Below are 21,815 nucleotides of genomic sequence, written 5' to 3'. Positions count from 1 at the left end.
TTTGAGAGCAGCCTGACTGAAAGGAGGTCAACGGGCTGCATGAAACCACAGAAAACAAATCCTCATCCTCATTTCTAAAACACTAAAACAGTGGCTTGCATAATATTCATTTGTAATGTAAAATATAAGAATATCACTGTGAAAATGCTTCATTACAAATAAAATAAAACAAAGCAATCATCATTTTTCATGACAGTTATCTCCATACGCTAGTGAAGACTGGGGAAATATTAGTGAATTGATTTGTGTTGGGATTTTTATTTTGTTGTGTTTTTTCAAATTACTAGTGGTGGAAGAAGTACAGATTCTTTACATGAGTAAAAAGTACCAAAACAACAATCATGAATATTCCATTAAAAGTTGCAGTCCAAAATTTTACTCTAAATAAAAGTGGAAAAATTATCAGTGAAATTTACCTGGAAGATATAATAAGGAACATTTGCGCAATAAAATGTCTGAAGATGACTAAACTGCGGTATATAATTTGGTGAGTTGTGCACTCATACTATCCCAAATGCTTCCAACAATGTTTAAACCCAGAGAAATGTGTTATTTTACTCAAGGTAGCAGAGTGTTTCATATGGTTGCCTGTCACATGAACTTCGTGGTAAGCACCAGATGATTAGTTAGAGTCCGCAAACATCACTGAACATAACACTTTAAAACCACTTACCTCGCCTGTGAACCTTGTTTCTGCCTAAGTCAGTTGTTTAGCAATGAAGACAACAGCTCCCATGATCCCACACTACTCCATGACGTCATCAAACTAGGTCTTTTCATTGTTTTGATTGAAAACACCTAGTTGCAGAAATGACATTCTGTGTGGTCAAAGTATCGGAAGTAAAAGTACTCGTTCTGCAGTGAAATGTCTTGTTACTGATAGTTATCAGATCATCAGTCGGTAAGAAGCATATTACTGCTGTAGCTACTCAAGGTAGGGCTAGTCTTAATAACATTATATATATTTTTATGGATTCCAACGTCGGGGCTGGGCCCCTCCATAAGGTCACGTATCCGAGCAGTCAGAAGATTTATGAGAAACCTCTGCTATATAGAAATATGTTTATTTTTTGGACTGTTCTCTAATCATTCATAATTATTTTTTACTTATTTTGAATCATTTTACCACTTTATGCCTCAAACATTTACACTTGTTGTGTCTTTTTTCTTTAGGTATGATCCTAATTTTACAAAGTAGCTAATAACCGTGTAGTACAAGTATAAGTAAAAGGAAATACTGAAATTAAGAGCAAGAAGTGTACTTTTAGGCCAACACAGACAAGATATCATAAAAAAAAACTATAAAAAAAACCAAAAAAAAAATAGATCATATCAACAGATCAATGTTAAAGAAGACTGTGGAATCTCCATCCAGTGATAAAGCACAACACAACTGAAAGCTCCAGTAAAGGATAGTAGATGGAACATCATGTCTCAGAAATGAAATACTTGGGTGAATGTGTTTTCCACCACTATAAATAGGTAAATACAAAGCTTTAGAGATAAAATCCACAGTTTAGATTATCTGTGAGTGTGTGTGTGAAGTGACTGAGGTCAAACGAGGACAGCAGACAGTGTGCATCTCATTTATTTTCACCCATTCCATCAGACAGCCACAGTTACCTCAGAGCCAAAACAGCGTACCATTACCCCTTAAATTAGAATACATAAATAAAAGCTGTTTGCATATAAACAGTTGCTGATGTACACATTCCAACTTGCTGAAGTACACGCTGATTTACAAAGACACATACAATGTTTTTTCTCAAAATCTATGTATGAGTTGAGGCTCGTATTGTCACAATGTCCTTCCCTGTCGACAGATGTCAAGCCTTTGCATAACCAAGCAGGAGTAAACTCTGGTAGGGAGCGAGGACAGTCCATTTGTAGCTGTATACTATTTACAACGTGAATGACGGAGGTTATTTGAATCGAGATCAACAACAAAAAGCTGTTTCTTTTTTCTTTTTTTTTTCTAACATTCGTAATCATGTGCTGTTTCCCCAGAAAAGGTCAGATCGAGAAGAACAGAGCTGGTTTGTTGTCTCGTTCCACCTTAAAAGACTGCAAGTTTCCTTGATTTAAACTTTAGCCCTTAGCCCTGCTCGTCAAAAAACAATCCTCTGACCAGAAAAGCAACACGCAAGGGCTGGTGGGGAATGACATCCTCATTTCTCAAACACACTTGGTCACATTTGCACGCACACACACACACACACACACACACACACACACACACACACAAAGTTTTAACCATCCCCCATTCAATCTAAGCCTCAGCCAACTCCAATTTAAACAAACTCTCTCGCCTTCGGGCCTGTGGAGCAGCCCACTTTCTCCACCTAGAGGAGAAAGGCTGAACTACATAGTGCTTCTTCTCCACTGGGTTTCACATTTAAAAACCTCTCACCACCTCACGATTGTATTTTGCAGCTTTTAAAAAAAAAAAATGAAATTATCTGTTGCCCGTTAAAAAAAGCAACAAAGCACACACACACTTGTTCCATCTGCTCTGAGCTCAAGCACCGTTACAGTTCAAATAAAACAAAAACAAAAATCAACAGAATCGTGACACTAAATTCAATCCATGAACTGTACAATGTTAAGAAGCATTGAAGGTGCTTGTAGTATTTTTTTTTAATGATTCAGTAAACAAACACAATATAAATCCTCATGGTATCATGTAAAAACTCTCCCTCAGGGTTGATCAGTACTGTCCATCATGGAGAGAGGAGGGAGGAGGAGGGGGAAGATGGACGTTTTTAAAGATGATGGCTTCCACTTGTTTCTCTCGTGTAGCTGCACTGTCGCAGAGCTTGACAGACGAAACCTGTCCCAGCTGATTTTATCAAATGTCTGTAGGTGAGTGTTGATGGAACTGGGTCTTACTCTTCGTCCGCGTTCTTCAGCATGAGGATGGAGTTGTAGATCTTCAGGGCGGGTCCTAACTTGATTGACAGGATCTTGACAATGTCCGCTTGGGTGAGCAGCAGGAAGGCCTCGCCATCTATTTGCTGAAGAGAAAATTATAATGTTTTGCCTCATTTCTCAGTTTTTTAATGAAATTTCTGCTTCTGCTGATCATCAAAATTGACGTATCACACTCATAACATTTTAAGTAATATGAAGAATCTGTTCGCCAACAGCAATTTTTACACATCCAGCAGTTATGGGGAGACATTAGCCCACATGAAGTCCAATGTAAGTTTGATATTGACTCTCTTAAATCTGTCTATCTGGCTCTCTAGCTGAAAAATTTAATCCTATAATCCTAAATGATATACTTGCTGAATGGAGGGGAAATATTCTGTACTTCATGAACGTACAGGCTTGAGATCGGGAAAAAGAAAAGACACTGGCAGATTACAAAAATATTAGGACTCTGGTGAGTTTTTGCTTTGGTCAGAGACAAACGAATGCACACCCTCACTGTCTGTTGTTTCTCGCCATCTTAAGGCTAGAGTACGACATTCTTTACGTTTGGGGCAAATAAACCTGCACACAAACTCACACAAGTTACTTAAGGTGATATTCGCTTCTCTTAATGTGTGAAAACAGATTGTTAGCCTTGTTTTACCCTTCAGAAATGGGCAGAGGCAGGCACTGCCAGGACAGCAGATAACACCCGCAATGACCTTCATTCTGACTCTTCATAAACCTGAATGGGTGATGTCACGGTGGCTCTTTCCACTTTTTTTTTTTTTTTTTACAGTGAATGCTATAATCATTGGAAACCTCACTGACTTCAATGAACTGGCTGCTTTACAGATGCTACTGGAGTGAATAGGGGTATAAGAACACCTCTGAACACTTGATTAATATCAGTATAAAAGTCATCTTAATGGGCTTTACAGTTGATTAATGTGCAATGTAAAATTTGAATGCAATTTGTACTGGATATCTATATAGAACTGCATACATTATGCCATAGAAATCACTTGGTAGCACTGTTGGAAGAGATGTGAATCAAAACTGTCTTTGAGCAGAAGTCACATTTCTCAGGCATGTCTTATTATGAAAATGCATGCAAATTTTATGAAAATGTTGGAAGCTGCATAAAATTCACAAAGCTGCAGGCACACTAATAAGGCGACTAAAAGTCTGTGAGAAATGTAAAAAAACTGATTGAATATGCAAAGATGTTTCGCGGCCCTTTTCCGTCTGCTTTATGTCAGACAGCAGACTACACACAGGTGGCAGCAATACATAAACAGTGAATTTATCGAGTCAGTGCTTGTGTAACGCTGCCAGCTGTGTGAGTATGCATTATGTATTGGTTTTAAAGTTCTAGGACGGATTCACTACTAAAAAAAAAAAATAAAAGAAAAAAAATAAGACGAGCTAAAGGGATAAATCGTTTTTTTTTTAAGAAGGGTGGCATGACGTACCTTGTGTCAGTGACTCCTTTGTCAAAAAGGGTAATTTCACCTTACAGAACCTGGAGGTTGTTGGTCTACAGCTGCCTCAAGTTTCTTTGTGTTACTGTATGACTTCAATGTTAGAGATCCACCAAAGTCACATAGTAACACATACAGTTATTAGAGAGGAAGCACACTTAAAGGGTAGTTGTAATTTTTTTTCCTAGTAAAAGGTACTTATCCATAGTCAGTACATGACGGTCTGCATGCCCCCAGTTTGGAGAAGCAGGAGGAGTAATGGTATAGGAAGCTAAGCAATGTACTGATGTGGACAGTATGCAAGTAAAAAACCTTGCTGTCTGATGGGGGAACTGAAGCCATTATATCGCTCTCTAGACTCTTTGATCAAAAACTGTAATTTCACTTGAGAACACAGGAGTTGCTTGTCTACCACTGCCTTGATCAGTTAGTTTGTTTGTGTTATTGTGTGACTTCAGTGTGTTAGTTTAGATTCACCCAAGTCACCCCTGTCCTGTGTTCTCTGAGGTAAAATTGATGTTTTTGTCAAAGGAGTCTGATGGCTTTTGAGAGAGCGATATGATGGCTTCAGTCACCGTAGGAAAGGCTGTCTGACTGCAAGGTAAAGAACAGAAAATATTCTAAACATATCGTACACTGAAACTGATATTGATTTTGTTTAGGTGGGCCTTTTTTTAAGTGGCTTAAATGTGTATTGTTGCTGCCCACGTCCACATCAGTACACTGCTGAGCTTCCCACACCGGTACTTCTGCTGCTTATCCAAAAATGGGGGTGTGCAATACTATGGGTAATACCCTGACTATGGGTAAGTATCTTATACAAACTCACTCCAAAAGACTAAAACTAACCCTTTATGTGGGTTTCCTCAGCCCTAATTGCACATAAAATTTAGATATCTGGCTCAAATTCAGAAGACTCATTAGTTAAAGTAATGTTTAGCTGGATTTGGTTTGGGATGAAGTGCTCACCTCTGTTTTGAATGTAGCAGCATGTTCTTTACATCCTGGGAGTCCTTTGACAAAACAGGCCACCTGATGAACAAAGACAAACAATTTTGAGCAAAAAGTGGTTGAATCAATAAATGTTTATTTACTGATCAAAGTGCCTTGTACACAGGCCGAAAGAGAGAACCAAATTCACTAGAACAACCAGAAAATTCTGCTTGAATCTTCATGCACAGTCACAGTTTCCCTGAACAACAGGCAGCCTTCATGACGGATGAGTGAATGAGGAGTATGTCTGCTTTTCATGTGTTGGCACGGGGTGAGTGTGTAAGCATGTCTGACCTCCTCAGCGCTCCAAGTGGCCACTCTCTTGGCAGTCAGCCCCAGGACCTCGGGCAGCAGCTGGCAGTGCTTGTCCCAGCAGAGGGCCACCCGGTGGGGGGGGGAGGCAGAGATGCCGGGAGAGAACACCGACTCGTGGAGGGCCTGCTGAAGAGAGATGGCGTCTGGAGAGGCTGAGGGGAGGCAAGAGGAGAAGTGTCAGTGAGGGGTGAGGTGGTGATTTAAATGCTTTATCTTGTCTCATTTTGCATTCAAACGCACCTTTACTATCACCAATCTCCTCTTTGACATAGTGCATTTTCAGGTATTTGGGGACTGGAGCAGTCCTGAAGAAAACAGTTTAAGTTAGTCTCTCAGACAGGATCGTCTGCAGTGAACTTTAGCAGCACAGCTCGGTGTGATGGTTTCATGACTCTACCGTTTAGGCCTTGTTCCATTGTGGCTCTGCTCACTGGCTCCACCTGGTGGCTCCGGCTGGCTGTTGCGTCCTAAACGCTCAGCTTCCACTGTCACTGGTTTCCTAGCAACACAGATAACCCACTCTCAGGTACAGACCACTAGAGATAGAGTTGCATGCAAAACACTGATTGGAGTTCTCTTGGGAGTGTTAGTGGCTTTCAAAGTGTGTTCATGCTGTTTTAGTGCAGCAGCAAACCTGTTCTGGGAGTCTTCAGCTCCTTCCGGCTGGTCGGGTGTCGAGGTGGTCGGCGTCGTAGTGTGTGTGTGAGCATCGGGGCGTCGCCCACGAGGATGAGGTCCACTGAGAGCGAGGGGTCGCTCTCCACTGAGGCGATCTGGCAGCAAGCCCTCCTTGTTCAGATTCATTTCTGAATAGGGACAGCTCACCTGACTGCACCCCCAAGACAAACAAAGTTTACTCAGGACTGAAACACACTGCCATTTAACAGCCAAGAGACAGAAATCCAGTTTTTACTTCTGATGCTCTGAAATTCAGCATGTTTCAACACAAATTAAGGAAAAGCAGCTTAAAGAATCTAAACTCCCACACACACACCACATTTATGCCGCTGGCAGCCCACACACAAGTATAAATGACATTTAAGAACATTGAGATTCTTTCTTCTGCTTACATTCACAGTCCGCAAACATTAATCTTATCTCCATTTTTATCAACTTATCAATGTGCTGCTACATGCAGAAACAATGACAGAGCTGTCAGAGGTTTCATAAATAGCTCACTGAACAGCATTTAGTTTAGAATGTACCAATAAAACGAAGATTTAAAAATGTTACACAAAAGTGTCAATTCAAACTCATGAGGGTTCACCGAAGCAAAAATCCGTTAAAAGTTTGTAAGGTATGAAAATAAAGAATATTAAATACATTGATTATGAGGTATGAGACAGCAGTTTAGAAAATAATCATCTATGTGCCATACAACACTAAGATAAGAAAAAAATAGGAAACTAATGACAAAAAAGACAAAGGACTGAAAGTACGGTGGTGTGCTACTAACGTGTAGTGGGTCCCGTAACGAGGTCCCCTGATGTGGCCAACCCCGTTGCATCCTGGGGTAGGACATCCTTGTCCTGGGGCAGCTAATAAATCACTGGAGCCTGAAAGACACAGACACACACACAAACACACAGACACACACACAGGAGTGTTTGTAAAACTATGCAAAAACTGCAAGACCATTTCCATTTTAAATCATTACATATTCCACCCACCACCAACATTCAGGGGTAAAATGAAGGCAGAGACAAACTGCTGACTCATCTGTTGAAATTACAAATTTAGGATCCTTCTTCTCATTAACTTTGATTTACCTCACTGAATATCAGGACAGGAACAGTGTGTCTCACCGTTTGGGTATTGCAGTGGGTGTCCAGTTTTCTGACACCACCCTACAGGGTGCAGATCAGGGCAGTCCGTCTCCACCCAGTAGTCATACTCTGTGCTCCAGCCATCAAAATGAATCTAGACAAGAAGAGAGACGGATAAGACTCATACTGACCACAGGGGAAATCCAAAGACATCTCAACATGGAGACATCTTATACCTTTAGTCGGTGGTCCTCTGTGTCCACTATAGTTGCAACACGGATGAGCATGGGGTTCCTCTTATCAACAGCTTCCACTTTCATCCCAAACTGGAAGCCATGTGGAGGTCGCTAAACACACAGAGTAGAACAAATATCACATAACTTTATCTGGACTCCAGTTCTGCATATTATAAAACTTTGTGTACATTAATGTGTTAAGAATCATACCGGTTTGAAAGCCCGAGCAGGAGCAGCCTGTGTGCCCGTCTCCTCCAGATATTTCTCCCATGAGAAACTCTTGGGTTGCTTATATTCTGTGGAAAGGAATGAAGACTCATTAGACCCATCTATTACTACAGATAGTTCACACAGTACATCCACAGTAAGTGACAGCAGCATGCATTTCATCATCAATGTACTAATGAAGTTAGCATAAACATATTTACTTAAACAGAATTTTGAGTCAATCCTTCTTACAGTCATAACAATATTTGAAAAACACAAGCAATATGTAGAATACCTTCTGAAATGCATAGTTATCACAAGTAAACAATATTGATATAATTATCTACAGTTTTACTAGCGTTTATTTATTAAATTGTTAGGATCTACTATACGGGCCTACAGTATATTAAAATAGATTATACTGACCCACATGTGTCTTGGTCTGTGTCTTACCAGCTGGAGTGGTCAGAGTAAGCTCGGCCTCTTCACAGAACCCCACTGGATGGATGTATGGACTGCTAGCGTCACACCTTGATAAACACACCATTATGAGGTAAACAGGCAGCCAACGTATTGTAACTAGTAACTTAATTGTGTTCTAGTTGCATAACGTCTGTAGTAATGTATGTTTGTCCTAATTTCCCAGACCCCAAATTTCCACATTCATTTTTAAATACTTTTCAATACTTTCCGTACATGAAGTTCACAGGAACATTGCTGATGTTGTTAAGACATTTAATCTCCATTGATTTCAGTTAGATTTAAAGCAGAAGTCCCCCAAGTTGACTGGGAAATATCTCTGGATCACACCCACTCTTGCAGTGTTTAACCCCTTACCAATAATCATACGTGTCGTCCCAGTTATCAAAATGAATGAGCAGTCGGTTGTCAACAACAGCAGCAATGGTGGCCACACAGATCAGTGCCGGGTTCTTCCTGTCCACTGCCTCCAGCTTCATACCTGCTCTGAATCCAGACGGCGTCACTGACTAAAATAGCAAAAAGAAAAAATAAACAGATTTAGCAACATAAAGACCCTGAATTAAAAAATCACTTTTAAAGAATCTGAAGTGTTTAATACTCACTGTGTTGAGGCTCTTGAAAAGATGTTTTGGAGCCAGCTGACCCCTGCAATTCTTCACATACATGCTCCAGTTAAACTCACCATCCTTACAACCTGCAAGACAAATTCACTCAGGAAGGTTGTTTGAAAAACCATGCGCAGATGTCAGTTTGTGTGTGTGTGTGTGTGTGTGTTTGATTACCTTTAGGCAACAATAACTTATGTCCATTCTTCTCACACCAGCCAGCTGGTTTTATATCCCATGAGTCGGCGTTGGCCCAGAAGTCGTAGCATTCTGGGTAACCATCAAAGTGGAGTCTTATCCTATAACCTTGGATCTGTGAGGTTAAAGGGAAAGTTTGCACATGTATGACTGAACTCTTAATTATGCACAGGGATAAAGATATATATGCTGAACACAGCCATTAGCAGCCGTACCTCTGCAACAGTGAGTACACAGAACAGAGACGGGTGAGATGGGTCGAGTCCCTCCAGCTTCATTCCCACCTTAAAACTGTTCCTGCTCTGAGGAAACGACTGGTGCTGCGAGACAAATGTACATCATAGCACAGTCACAAATTGGCATATTTCAGACCAAATAAACAAAACCATCTGTTTTAGTTAAATAAATATAAAACTGGCCAGTGTCTACAGGGAAAGAATTACCTCTTTGAATAGTTTAACAGGAGCAGCAATGGCCCTCTCCTCTTCCAAATACGCAGGCCAGCTCCACGCCCGCTTCTTATTGGGTGCAGCCATCGCTGAGGGTTGGGCAAAACAACACTCAAGTATTATGTACTGTAGCTGGCATGACCATCCATCACGTGTCAATCATGAGAAACATACAGCTGCAGATACTAGTCTTGCCGAAGGTTGACATTTAGCTTACATGATAATTTGACAATTATTTTACATTGTGATATGGAAAATATTTTAATTGATTACTTTATATGTCAAGGAAATGGAAAGGCATTCCTGTAATACTGATGGAACCTGATCAATATCCTACTAACATAAACTCTCATTCATTCTTATTTTGTGTCATACTAACAGACACAGGGTGCCAATAAGTTTCATGAGTCACAGTTCAATTATTTAGCACATTTTAAATGGAAATTGGAAAATAAGAATAATTTTCATCCATAATGTAATTTGCACAGTAAAAAAATCTGCAAGCAGTTTAATTTCTTACCAGAGCAATATCACATTCATAAACTGCTGTATTTTAAGACTTTAAACTTAATTTTAAAGACAAAATGTTATCTTAGCTTGTATTGAAAAAATGCCTGTAAAAGCCTTGAATTTAGGTAATAATGTCAGACATTTAAAGATCGTGGCAGTCTCACATACCCAGTTTGGCAATTTTGGCACCTCTTCTGCCTTTGGTAGTCTTGGCCTTTTCCTACAAAAAGAACATGTAAACAATCACCTTTTTACTCAACCATTTTGGATGTTTCCTCAACTAAAAAGGACAGAAATGGAACAGAAACAGAAACATTCCAGGACAAGATACTCTGTAACTAAACCCAAGTTATTATAGCAGGGCAGTACTGAGCACTTGAGTGGCCTGTGGCTCTGGGTAGGTAACAATACAGGAGAGAGATGCAAAGAATAATCTCCTTACCTCTGGTTCCTCTTGGTTTTCTTCCTCCTCATCACCAGAATCCATATAAATCTTTCTCTTTTTGCGGACACGTTTGCCCAGCCTCTCACCCTCTACTGCCTGACTCTCCCTCGCCTCCCCTGGAGATGATCTTTGGGAAAGAAAGATGTGGCTCATGATGACACAACAAAACAAAATACGGACAAAAGATAAGGACAAAAATGAGAATGAATGCCAGATGTGTGGTTTTACCTGCCACTAGAGGGCTGTGCACAGATGGAGCTACAGAATTTGCCCTGAAAGAGGGCATCCCGGGGAACACGGCCACCACAAGCCCGGCATCTTGACAGCTCTCCATTTGGACCTGCGTCTGCGCTAGAGCCAACTTCAACACTGGGACCGACCTCCACACTGGGGCCCTCCATACTGGGGCCCTCCTCTAAGGAAAGAAGCACAGGACCAGGGGCTGGGGGACAAAACAGAAAACGGGAAATGTTCACAGTACATAAAAACACAAACAATGCAATTCTTCACAATAACATTGTTGCAGGGACTTAAGAGGTGCTCTCATACCTTTAGCTTGAGACGATCCTGACTGACTCTGATTGGCTGGAGCTGCTGCTTTGCTAGTCTGTGATTGGCCCTCTGGTGGAGGGGTGGGAGTGTGAGACTGTGCAGGGTCCAAGGTCTCACTATTAGGTGCTGCCTGCTGCCCTTTGACCTCTAGGTCTGTGACAATCTCAAGAGTCCCAAACTCTGTCATGCGGAACTGAATGACACAGAGAAAACAGACATACTCATCAAACATTAAGTGTTAGGCCAAAAAGGTACGCCACAAAGATCCTGAAACACAGGTGTCATATATTTTCTACCTCTGCTTAAAAAAACAACAACCTACAAATCTGTGTGCGTTCAGAGAATTGTGCACAAATATTTACACAATCAGAGATGATCACAAATCTGACACAAATCTCTCTCGTACCCTGATATCACTGCCTGGCAACGTCGCAATACCATCCTTCCAGTCCAAAGCGCCCATCATGTCAAACTCAGCTCCCTGGGAGGGGCCATCACTTGGTGGAGTGTCAGTCATTCCCACTCCTCCAATATCCCCAACCTGCAAAGACGTAAAACAAGCCACTCAAAAACAGATCATGTACTGACAGCTGACACACAAAATACAACAGATGTTTAATAAACAGGCGCAGTCCACATCACTGCTACAATTAGAGGAATTGTTCTCCTTGCACTATGTTGACTGTGCACAGCATTGAGGCACCCCCCTGTATGGTTTTACCTACAAAGTGCTCCCACCGACAAATGCAGTTCTACCTGCACTTGTAAACAGCACTGCCCAACATCACCACTGGATGGCGACTGTGCGCTGGCTTGCAGGATACACCATGCACTTCGATTTCAGACAAAACAGTCAATAATAATATTGTTTTGCTGGTCAACTAACAGGGAAATACGTGCACAAACGGGCCCATTAGAGTGAACCTCCATCAGGACCATTGACAAACACGAGGAAAGATGTCTCAACTTTAAGTTAACCACACAACTTCATCTTTTCCTTGTTTTAACAGTATCTCTTAAAACCGGCTGTTTGCCCGGTTATGAACAAGTGAGGGGGTAATTTGTTTATCAATTTTAAGGAGAACAGTGTTTTCTGCACTGATTGGCCAAACTTAAAAGCGTTTTAATCCGACTAATATTACGATATAACGTTTTGGTGTTGACGCATGTTCAACACTGAATTATGGTGATATTTCCAGTTTGCATGGAGGTCATAACCATGCGAAAAGTAAACAACACCCCGAGCTAATGGATCTTGATGAAGTTTGACTTTGCACTGAATGCCTCAGTTTTATTCTAGCCATAAATAAAGTGTAAGAGCGCCCATGATTAGCATTCGTCTTATACAAAATGGCGGAGCATAGGAAGAGGCCACCAACACGTTTAAACTATGTAAATTACTCAAGTTACCCATTTAAACAATGCATGCAAAGGCGCTACGCGTCGAACAAAAGCAAGTGCTTGCGGTGTAATTTCCTGACTTAGTGTTTTCCTTCACTCGGGTTATTTTCTTCACTTTCCCCTTGTCACGGAATGTCAGCCCAGGTTGCTAGCTAGCGCTGACACGAAGCTAACCGCCAGCTAGCTCCACTCCGTTCAACTGCACTGGGGATTGCTAGACAGCTAGCCGTAGCATTGTGACTGGATGCAGCCAGCTAAGGACAATCTGTAATAAATAAGTTTCCCGGTTAATAACAATAGGAAAACGCATTCTGTAAAACGCTAACATTTCGCACAATATCACGCTCGCTCGCAATAACACGGCGCTGCCGTTACGAGCTTCAACATTGTTGCTTGAATAATTTCTTCAATAGAAACTTGAAAAAAAAAAAAACGATTTATTCTCGCCGTATTAAATCAGAGTGGAAATAACGTGAACTAGCGTTAAATAGCGAAACGAAGGCCGGTTTCTCAAATTTCGCCACTGTTAATGGCAATAAATGAGTATTAACGCCCGTATTGTTTAAAAAATGTGGAACTCACCTCGTTTCTGTTTTAACTCTTATTTAGAGCTGGATAGGAGGATGCGCATGCGTGCAAGATGCGCTGCCTGACAACTTTGGGTCTCGGAAAAGTTCAGTTTACTATCGGTGGTCAATACCAGGCCTGTGTACACTTATAACACGCCCAAAACTCAGTTCAGCGCCGATATAACGAGCACTGCCGATAGCCTGGAGCTCATACCCCCTGTTTTTGCTCGTAAGTATTTCCCCCAAGAAGTACGAGTGTGTATCAATGGAGCGCAGGGACCGCAGTGTCTTCCATTACATTACCGCTTCCCTTTTGGTCAAACTGGCCCGTTTCTCCCCACTTCCAACCCCTAATGTACCACCGAAAAAAAACAGCACCCACTTATGTACATTTACTCCGAGCACGGGCGATTATCAGGCATGCACACGCCGGTGCTAACTGTAGGATTAAATACTCAGGCCTGCATAAAATTCACCCGAAGTGACATTTTCAAACCTGCCAAAAAACGAACCCAAACACGTTGCAAGACGCAGAATAAGCACTGAATTGGCTTTAAAATATACCTTACAGTCATGTTGACTGGTGCGTTTAAGGTCTGTGAAAAACCAGTACATGAAGTCGGAACAACATGATGACACATAATGAGTTTAGCCCGAACAAAACACAACGCCCGGTGCGCCAAAACACAACTGTAGGTCCACATGTGAGCTGAAAATTAACATATTTAAAGACAGTGTGTCGGACTGTGTGTTGTCTTCATTGCTGCTAGATGTATGTTTTATGGCTGAAATGTGACAGCTAATCCATTTAATTCAATCGTCGGGCTACTATGTGCACCTCGTCTCTGCCCGGTGTCTTTCTTAGCTCGGTTTTAAGTATCTGACGGGTCGCTTAATGATCCAAACACTTCAACCAAGATGATTCTCCAGCCATCCTGCAGCACTCAATCCCTCCCACATAAGGCGGTTATGTTCTCCGGCATAATAAAGCGACACATCTTAACGGTTTGTTTGAGCCACCATTTTGATGAAAACACAGTCTATCTGGACACACATCGTCGTCGCGTCCACGGGCGTGCATTTGCATGGCTGGGGCTTACAGGTAGACAGTGAGATAAGTCTTTTATTTCAGTCAACAAAGGCCGCCCTGATGGAAGGTGAAATGAGTTCAGTGGAAGAAGAAGCGGCGGCGCAGGTTTTGTGTCCTGTGTTTGTCGCTAGATGGCGGAAGACGTCCAGTTTCCCTTCACGGGGATTAACGGGGTCGTGTAACGTGCTGCAGCCCCGGCTTGTGTTTTTGCCCGTAATATAACATCCAAGCACAAAAACCATGAGATGGCATTCAAAGGCAAAGCGGTCGACTCGAAGGTAAGAGGACTGTCAACGTGTCGTGATGTAGCTCGGCTGTCTGATCATCTCTGTGAGCTGTTAATCAGGATGTGTTGTGGTGGTGGTGGTGGATCAAGAGGAAGTGACAGAGGTGTTTTTAATGTAATGCAGAAATACAACATGTCTCCATCAGTTTTAGTCCGGGTGTGTGTGCAGCAGGTCAGGGTGTGTTTTTTGCAGCAGCAGATGTCTGCACCTTCAGTGCACATCCCTCCCACTGCAGTTTGGTAGCCTATCACATGTTAGACTGTGAACACAGCTCCAGGTTAGTGTTGCGTGGCGTGGAAAATATGCGGTGAGACAAATTATACACTGTCGACACACTGAAACATTGTCTCTCTCCCCCCAACCACAACTGTGTCTCAATCCCACAGACCGTGCTCTTCAACCTGCTGCTGTGCCTGCTCATATTTTACTCTCTCTTCTACATGATCGGGAGTGTGTGCTTTGGTGCCTTCAGGTGAGCGTCTCTCCGGCGCATGCGCACGCAAACTAAGCTAATAATAGCATCATTATGAAGCTTTCAAATACCACAAGTCTTCTATACCTGGGTGGCTCCTGGGTGAGTAAAATTCAACACACGGGAGACCTGGAAGTTATCATTTTGAGCATATTTGGGTTCCAGGTGGTGTAAATATCATATGTAATCATATTTCAAGTGCAACCATCAAAATAACTGCACAGTTACCTAATACTTTACCACTGAGCATATGAGAGGACAGTGCTTTTAAACATTTAAAAATGTATCTGATAACATGGCTAAAGGACAATCAGGTCTGTAGACATTAATTTAAGAGACAACGATAGAGCCAGCATTAGTACTGAATGTCTTTGGGAATTATTTGATTTATTGCACTAATGATCTTGCACTTGCAGTTTTTGATAATGTGGATGGGAATTTGTTAGTATCATAATTATTATGAATATTTTGTGTCAGGGTAGTAGTATCATTGTTTAATTTTCATATGGTTCTTTTGGTTTGTTTTTATTGACGGTTTAAACTGTAAGGTTTTTGGTTCGCTTTAATTGATCCTTATATTCTGCAACTTGTACAGCAGTGGCAGTCTCCGCCCAGAGACTGAGGAGAAAAGAAAGAAGGAAAGAAAGAATGAAAGAATAAAAGAAAGATGGCAGAACAGTTCCAGCATTTACAAGTTGTGACTATCTAATGCAACCTAATATGATGATTATAAAAGAGAGCAACTAGGCCTCAGACCCTCCAGTGTCCTGCTCCCCAATAGCTTAAAGGATGAGGTCACCCAAAAATGGACATTCAGTCTTTATCAACTCACCCACATGCTGATGGAAAGTCCGGTGAAGTTTTGTCGTCTGCAATCATTCCTGTATCTTCACAGCAAAGCAGTTCTGCAGCATTCTCCTAAACAACTGAAGTAGATGGGGACTTGTTTTAAAAATGTAAAAAAAAAAAAAAAAACCACAACCTGAAAAAACATAAAATGGCGCCATACAGGTGTGATCCAAGTATCCAGAAGACTGGAGATCTCAAATTGATTTTAAAATACGTTATTTACACCCTTTTAAAAGCCATAATCTTAATTTTAGCTGCTAAACTATAAATATTAGTGTGTGCCCAATCTGACGTGGGTGCACAAACTAGACTGTGCATCAAGGGTGTAAATAAAGTCTTTCAAATCAATTTGGGATCTCAGGGACGACTCCAAAGACTTGGATTATGCCAAACAAGCTGTATGGGGCCATTTTATGTTTCCTTCTTTCAGTTCTTTTTCTACGTTTTCTAGGTAGACCCTCACTGTCTACGGTACGAAGTCCCCATTGACTTCAGTTGTTTATGAGAATGCTGCAACACTGTTATGCTGTGAAGCTCCAGAAATCACCTGACTCTCCCTGTGCATGAGGGTGAGTGGATAATGAATGACTTTTCATTTTTTGGTTAACTTAATCTTAGAGGTTCACTGCATGTCAGTAGGTTGGTCATGAATTACTGAAATGCAAGTTGTAACCACTAAAACACAGTACCACCACCAACACTTAGCAAAATAGGGTCAGGTAGTATTTACTGGATCTGTACATAAAACATAAAGCCATGTGTAATCTGCAGTATCGATGTTAGAGGACACTCACTATGCACTATAAGCAGGAGGTACAGGGTGTCAACAGAGGCTAAACAGCTCCTTTTATAGCAGCAGTGATTGCAGTGGTGAGATTTGGTGGTCTCAAATGTGTTTACCATACTTTATCTACACCGTGTAGCCTTTATCTGGAGGCTCCCTTTACCTGTTGCCAAGAGTTGAGGCATATTTACACAGTGCTTGTGCGATTGCTGACAACTTCTCCTTCTTTTCTCACCCCTCATTCAGGTTGGATCACTTCGATGGACTGATTCCATTTGACTTCAAGACCGAACCTGCTGAATCCAACTCCAAATACTTGGGTGAGCGCACCAAATGCAACCAATATGATTCACAATGAGCACAAGCTTTATTCATTTCATGTTTTATTGCTATGTTGGGTCTTCTCAGTGAACCTCCTGTCCTTGGAGCTCACCTACTTTTGCAGCGGCCTGTTGTTTGCTGCTGTGGTGCGGAGGCGGGTCTGGGACTACGCCTTCACTGTCACACTTCTGCATGTAATGATCACCAGCCTAGGTGAGCAGAAATCTAACAATACATCTATCTTAAGTACACACTCATAAATGACTGAGATATTATGTTCCTTGTTGTAGTGATGTTGGAGTTCCCCATGGTGTGGCAATGGTGGCTGGCTTTAGGTAAAACAGACCTCCAAACTAATTGCATTTAACTTCATGAGCTCAATTCTTTTTAATGCTCTACCTTTTTGTTGTTCCACAGGAAGCGGCTTGTTTCTGATGATCTGCAACGGTCAGCTGATCGCTTACTTCACCTGCCAGAGTGAGCAGAGCTACGCTTCCTTCAGCATCTACTGACAGACAGACTGACAGAAAGCGACCTCGTGTATAAACTGTTCCATAAGCAGTCTTGTGAGGTGAGGTAGAAAGGATTAGACCAGATGTTCTCTTCCTGGAGACACCCATTAGATTCACCACGATGATGGGCTTTTTCTGTTTGCCACTAAAAAAAGACAGCACCATCACAGAAAGTCAGCGCTTGGTCCATATTGTGTTTACGGGTTGCCAACAGACTGGCATCTGATTGTTTTTATGTAAATGCCACAGGGAGATGATGTTCTGACTCTGTCACTATGCAGGATATTAGGGCACCCTGTGAAGTATTTTCAGTATCATTGTAAGCTGTGACTGTAAGCACAGGATGGGCAAGTTGCAATATATATTTGTTGTTGTGTTTAAAAAATAAAACTGCTTTAAGACTGAGTGTTTATTGTTTCATTCTAGGACTTGTGAAATAGTGACCAGCCTATTTCACATATGAACCGATACATAAAGAAACAGTCAAATGTAAAAATATACGATTATTCGGTAGTGTAACCAGTGAGATGTACAGTACATTGCAGCGTTAGTGTTAAAAATATTTTGAAGTAAGTGTTTAAAAATAGACGATGATTGAATAATTTATGACATAAAAAAATAAATATTTGAACAAACATGCTCCCAGAGGATTTGGCGTCGTTATGAAACCGGCTCTGCTGCCACAAACTCCACTGGGTTCATGAAGGAGAATCCAGGGAAGGCCTCACTGGCCACGCCTGTCTGGCACCTCCCACTGACTGAGGCAGGGACAGGTTGTATTGTGAACTCAGGGTCGATGTAGCTGACATCACAGGGACTAGTCTGGAGAGGAGAGGAATGAACACATACTCAGGTACACTACATTGTTTCAAAAGGAAAAAAAAATAGCACTATTTTCTGAATCACTCCTACCACTTTCGGGATGAATGGGGGTCTAACTTTCCTCGCCAGGAGGTCGTCCCAGTTGATGGACGCAAAGAAGGGATGTTCCTGCAGCTCCACCTGGATGCAATAAAATAAATTAGACCCTCTGTACTTAGCTGTGTTTATGTGCATTATTGCTTTTTTTAGTGTGTCCACTTACAACATCACAGCTCTCCCCTAAGCGTTTGGAGACATCTCTGTCCAGCAGTCCCTCTAATAGTGAACGAGCAGCCGGAGACGCTCCACTACGCAGCTGCAAAGGAGCATGCAGAATGTTCTCAAACATCTCAGCTTTGGCGTGGCTATAAAATGGAGGCTGAGAGAAAGAACAGAGATGTGGAGTAAGGTGAGGATGCTGAGGGATAAAATGATAAAAAAAAAATTATTTGACCTGCACTCACAATTCCATAGAGCATCTCAAAAAGCACGGTGCCGAGGCTCCACCAGTCCACTGCTGGACTGTATGGGTGACCCTGTAGCACCTCTGGAGCCAGATACTCTGGAGTTCCACAGAATGTATGCATTATCCCACCTACGGCCACCCCTTCTTTACAAAGGCCAAAGTCAGTCAGCATCACGTGACCATCACTGTCCAGCAGGATGTTTTCTGGTTTGAGGTCTCTGGAAGAGAAACAGACAAGTGTCTGTTTAGTCCTGTTGTTTGCTCCGGTTTCATCTTGCTTTTCCTTTGCTGTTTATTATTATTGTGGTGCTAGAAGACATTGTGGTTTTTAGTGATAACATTTCCTATGCAGCGCTCTCTCCTAAAGTGGAAAACTATCACTGTAAAGGCAGGGCATGAATTAATGTGGAACATATTTAAATCTTACATGAGCAGAGAAAGTCTGCCATGGCTTGTCTGTCTTGAGCCGTTGTCTATCTTTATATACCGTTACTTGTGTGTGTGTGTGTGTATGTACCTGTAAACAATGTCAAGAGAGTGGAGGTAGCCCAGTGCCATGGCTATCTCTGCTGCGTAGAACGTAGCTCTGGGTTCGGGAAATGACCCCTCCCTCTGAAGATGGTAGAAAAGCTGAGGACACACATCACAAATTACAACATAATTCAACACAACATAAGCCTCACAGAATTTCAAAACTACTTGTGGCATCTCCAAATGTAACTACAACTTGCAGGTGTGGACCAAAGAAATCTGTTGCAAAAATTGTTGTTTCAGAAGCTAGAGGTTTGTAAATTTTACTCTCTATGGGGAAGTTGACAGAAGTACTTTTTCTAAAAACATACCTCTCCTCCATTAACATAGTCCAGGACAAAGTAGAGCATGTTTGGTGTCTGGAAAGAGAAGTGGAGCCCCACCAAAAATGGATGTTGCAGTCCTTTCAGCAGTACGCTCCTCTCAACCATCACATGTTTCTGCTACAGAGACACAACAGATAATGTAAGTACATACATAGACAAAATGGACAGACGGATAGATGGATGGATGGATGGATGGATGGATGGATAGTTTACCTCTTTCCTCTTGACAATCATCTGTTTCTGTAACACCTTCACAGCATAAAAGCCTCCCTGTTTTCTGTGTCTTGCCAGCAGCACCTGAAAGTTTAAGTTGTGTCATTTAATGTTCCAACAGGAAAACCTCACAAACTCAGCAGTTTTTAAGTAAAAGAAAAATCTCTACCTTTCCAAAGCTTCCTTTGCCGATTACTTTGACGTAGTCGAAATCTGATGGTTTCATCCTGATTAACACAACAAAAGAAAATTATCAGATATGTGCTATGATACGCAGGCCAATAATTTGTTATTATAGTACATAAATTAAAAAAAGCTGTGGTTAAACATTTAAGTGAGTGGTAAATGTATACTTTTTTTTTTTAACAATCTATTCAATTATTAAGGACTTCAAAATTGGGCTCAAGGGCCCCTATATGTGACAAGATATCACATTTCTGCTCTTCAGAAGTATGTTTCTTTGTGCCTTTGTGGCAAAATACTAATGTTATAATGTATTATTTTTTCAATAATTGGAGAAAAAACTTAGTTTCCTTTCATTTTGCATTGCCACACCCTATGACTGACCAATGATGCATTAAAAAAAATCATATGAGACAACATATAAACTATATCTTTTCAGTGTTAATCAACAGACTGCCACAGAAAAATGAGAGTTGCCTGGTAAAGTCAAACAAAACAGCAGAGGTTGACTTTCTGTCACAAAATATTTCTGTTCATCAGGTGAAATGACTTACTGCGAGGTGCTCACTGGGCTCTAAGGAGAGAAATGACACATAAGGAGAGAACGGTCAGGAGGTCAGATTTAGTTTCATCAGCTGTCAACACTCACTAAGTCTTTTCCTTCCATCTGTACTCACCACTGTGCCTTTCTCCTCCGTCTCCCTCCTCAGCTTGCTCTGTCGCTGCAGGACTTTCTGAGGGTCCAGGCTTCAATGAGAAGGTGAAAAACAGCACATTGTTGAGAGTTTTTACATTCAACTCAAAGTAAAAGGCGTTAATAATGACTTTTTTGCTAACTCACTGTTGGCAGAGATGTTGAGCGGAAACAAATTTATGTAAGAATTCACTGAAGCCAACTTTCTTCCCCTTGAGCAGAGCTGTAAGACAGGCAGCTGGTTAAAACCTTACATAAGAGCTCAGCAGCTGTATTTACTCAGAGTTAGTGAGTGGTCGCCATTACTTGACATGCTTTAGTGAGGCCACTGGAACAAATTGTTGGGTTATGTCTTCAAGAATAATTTCATCACACCAAGCCCTGATATAAGTCTACTGTAATGTGATATTGTTACATTATAGTAGACTTTTTTCAGATTCTTCTCTTTTTTTTTTTTTTTTTTTTTGAGGCCATTTTATCTTATCTATTTATTTTAAGTTAAGCACATAAGTTAGCACAAACCGTTGATTTCTGCCTGTATCGTTCTATGACGTCACTAGGACTCTTTAGCTAGCTTAAGGGTCAAACGTCAGGATATGAGGATAAACTCACCTGAGAAAAATGACACAAGCCCTCTCATTTTAGAATAGGTCATCGGCCGGTCTCGAGTCACGGTCATCTGGATGAAGACTGACTGACTGAAAAGTTTTGTAAAAAAAACTTTTAAGAAAGGAGAGGACAGTGAGGTGCCAGTGGAAAGAGGTTGTCCGGCGGCAGAGTTCACCCCGCTGCTGTCTAACTATCAGTGCTGCTCAGTTTAAAAGACCGCTGACGTAGGAGGGCACCGGCAATGCTGCCTTTAAGTGCCCTCGGAGATATCAAATGTAGAGCCAACCGTGGTGGAATGTGACACTTGCTAAAGTAATGTTAGCACAAATTTACTTGTACTTACTTTAGTAGTGCCATGCCACTTAATACTTGTACAACACTACATTTTAAAGGAAAATACTGTCCTGTTTATTACAAATATTTGTTAGGCTTACTTACTTTTCAGATTAATTTAATAATTTATACGTCCGATTTATCCCCCATTTGTTCAC

At 41.4% G+C, this 21,815-nt stretch overlaps 3 protein-coding genes across 8 annotated transcripts; 1 reads left to right on the top strand and 2 right to left on the bottom strand.

Annotated features, from left to right (window-relative positions):
* Positions 1-1,570: 1,570 nt before the first annotated feature.
* Positions 1,571-14,067, bottom strand: l3mbtl1b (L3MBTL histone methyl-lysine binding protein 1b). 4 transcript variants are annotated; one of them, XM_030393002.1, is made up of 22 exons: positions 13,965-14,067; positions 11,563-11,697; positions 11,154-11,349; positions 10,833-11,046; positions 10,602-10,731; positions 10,328-10,379; positions 9,644-9,738; positions 9,416-9,520; positions 9,180-9,315; positions 9,000-9,091; positions 8,752-8,903; positions 8,341-8,444; positions 7,918-8,003; positions 7,708-7,818; positions 7,511-7,625; positions 7,162-7,261; positions 6,340-6,534; positions 6,103-6,204; positions 5,946-6,010; positions 5,685-5,857; positions 5,367-5,429; positions 1,571-3,014 (listed from the first exon to the last, which is right to left on the bottom strand). In XM_030393002.1, the coding sequence occupies exons 2-22, from the start codon at positions 11,671-11,673 to the stop codon at positions 2,886-2,888; spliced, it is 2,526 nt and encodes an 841-aa protein (XP_030248862.1). In that variant the 5' UTR covers positions 11,674-11,697; positions 13,965-14,067; the 3' UTR covers positions 1,571-2,885. The 4 variants fall into 4 exon arrangements, with proteins under 4 accessions (XP_030248862.1, XP_030248863.1, XP_030248860.1 ...); XM_030393003.1 differs by lacking the exon at positions 13,965-14,067 and adding an exon at positions 13,140-13,483 and having other exon boundaries at positions 8,368-8,444; XM_030393000.1 differs by lacking the exon at positions 13,965-14,067 and adding an exon at positions 13,140-13,480.
* A 50-nt stretch (positions 14,068-14,117) lies between these two features.
* Positions 14,118-17,846, top strand: LOC115566940 (transmembrane protein 244-like). Of its 3 annotated transcripts, none has more exons than XM_030393017.1 (6): positions 14,118-14,494; positions 14,890-14,975; positions 16,855-16,928; positions 17,017-17,142; positions 17,220-17,264; positions 17,347-17,846. In XM_030393017.1, the coding sequence occupies exons 1-6, from the start codon at positions 14,462-14,464 to the stop codon at positions 17,439-17,441; spliced, it is 459 nt and encodes a 152-aa protein (XP_030248877.1). In that variant the 5' UTR covers positions 14,118-14,461; the 3' UTR covers positions 17,442-17,846. The 3 variants fall into 3 exon arrangements, with proteins under 3 accessions (XP_030248877.1, XP_030248878.1, XP_030248880.1); XM_030393020.1 differs by lacking the exon at positions 14,118-14,494 and adding an exon at positions 14,501-14,780; XM_030393018.1 differs by lacking the exon at positions 14,890-14,975.
* sgk2b (serum/glucocorticoid regulated kinase 2b) lies at positions 17,836-21,506 on the bottom strand. The gene is made up of 12 exons (XM_030393007.1): positions 21,328-21,506; positions 20,863-20,938; positions 20,699-20,768; positions 20,576-20,595; positions 20,008-20,065; positions 19,839-19,922; positions 19,611-19,742; positions 19,286-19,398; positions 18,767-18,986; positions 18,526-18,681; positions 18,354-18,443; positions 17,836-18,263 (listed from the first exon to the last, which is right to left on the bottom strand). Exons 1-12 carry the CDS (start codon positions 21,392-21,394, stop codon positions 18,102-18,104), a joined length of 1,248 nt encoding a protein of 415 aa, XP_030248867.1. The 5' UTR covers positions 21,395-21,506; the 3' UTR covers positions 17,836-18,101.
* Between the last annotated feature and the right edge of the window lie 309 nt (positions 21,507-21,815).

Source organism: Sparus aurata, chromosome 17, assembly GCF_900880675.1.
Source record: "Sparus aurata chromosome 17, fSpaAur1.1, whole genome shotgun sequence".
Taxonomy (NCBI): Eukaryota; Metazoa; Chordata; class Actinopteri; order Spariformes; family Sparidae; genus Sparus; species Sparus aurata.
This window is presented reverse-complemented; position numbering and strand designations above follow the sequence as displayed.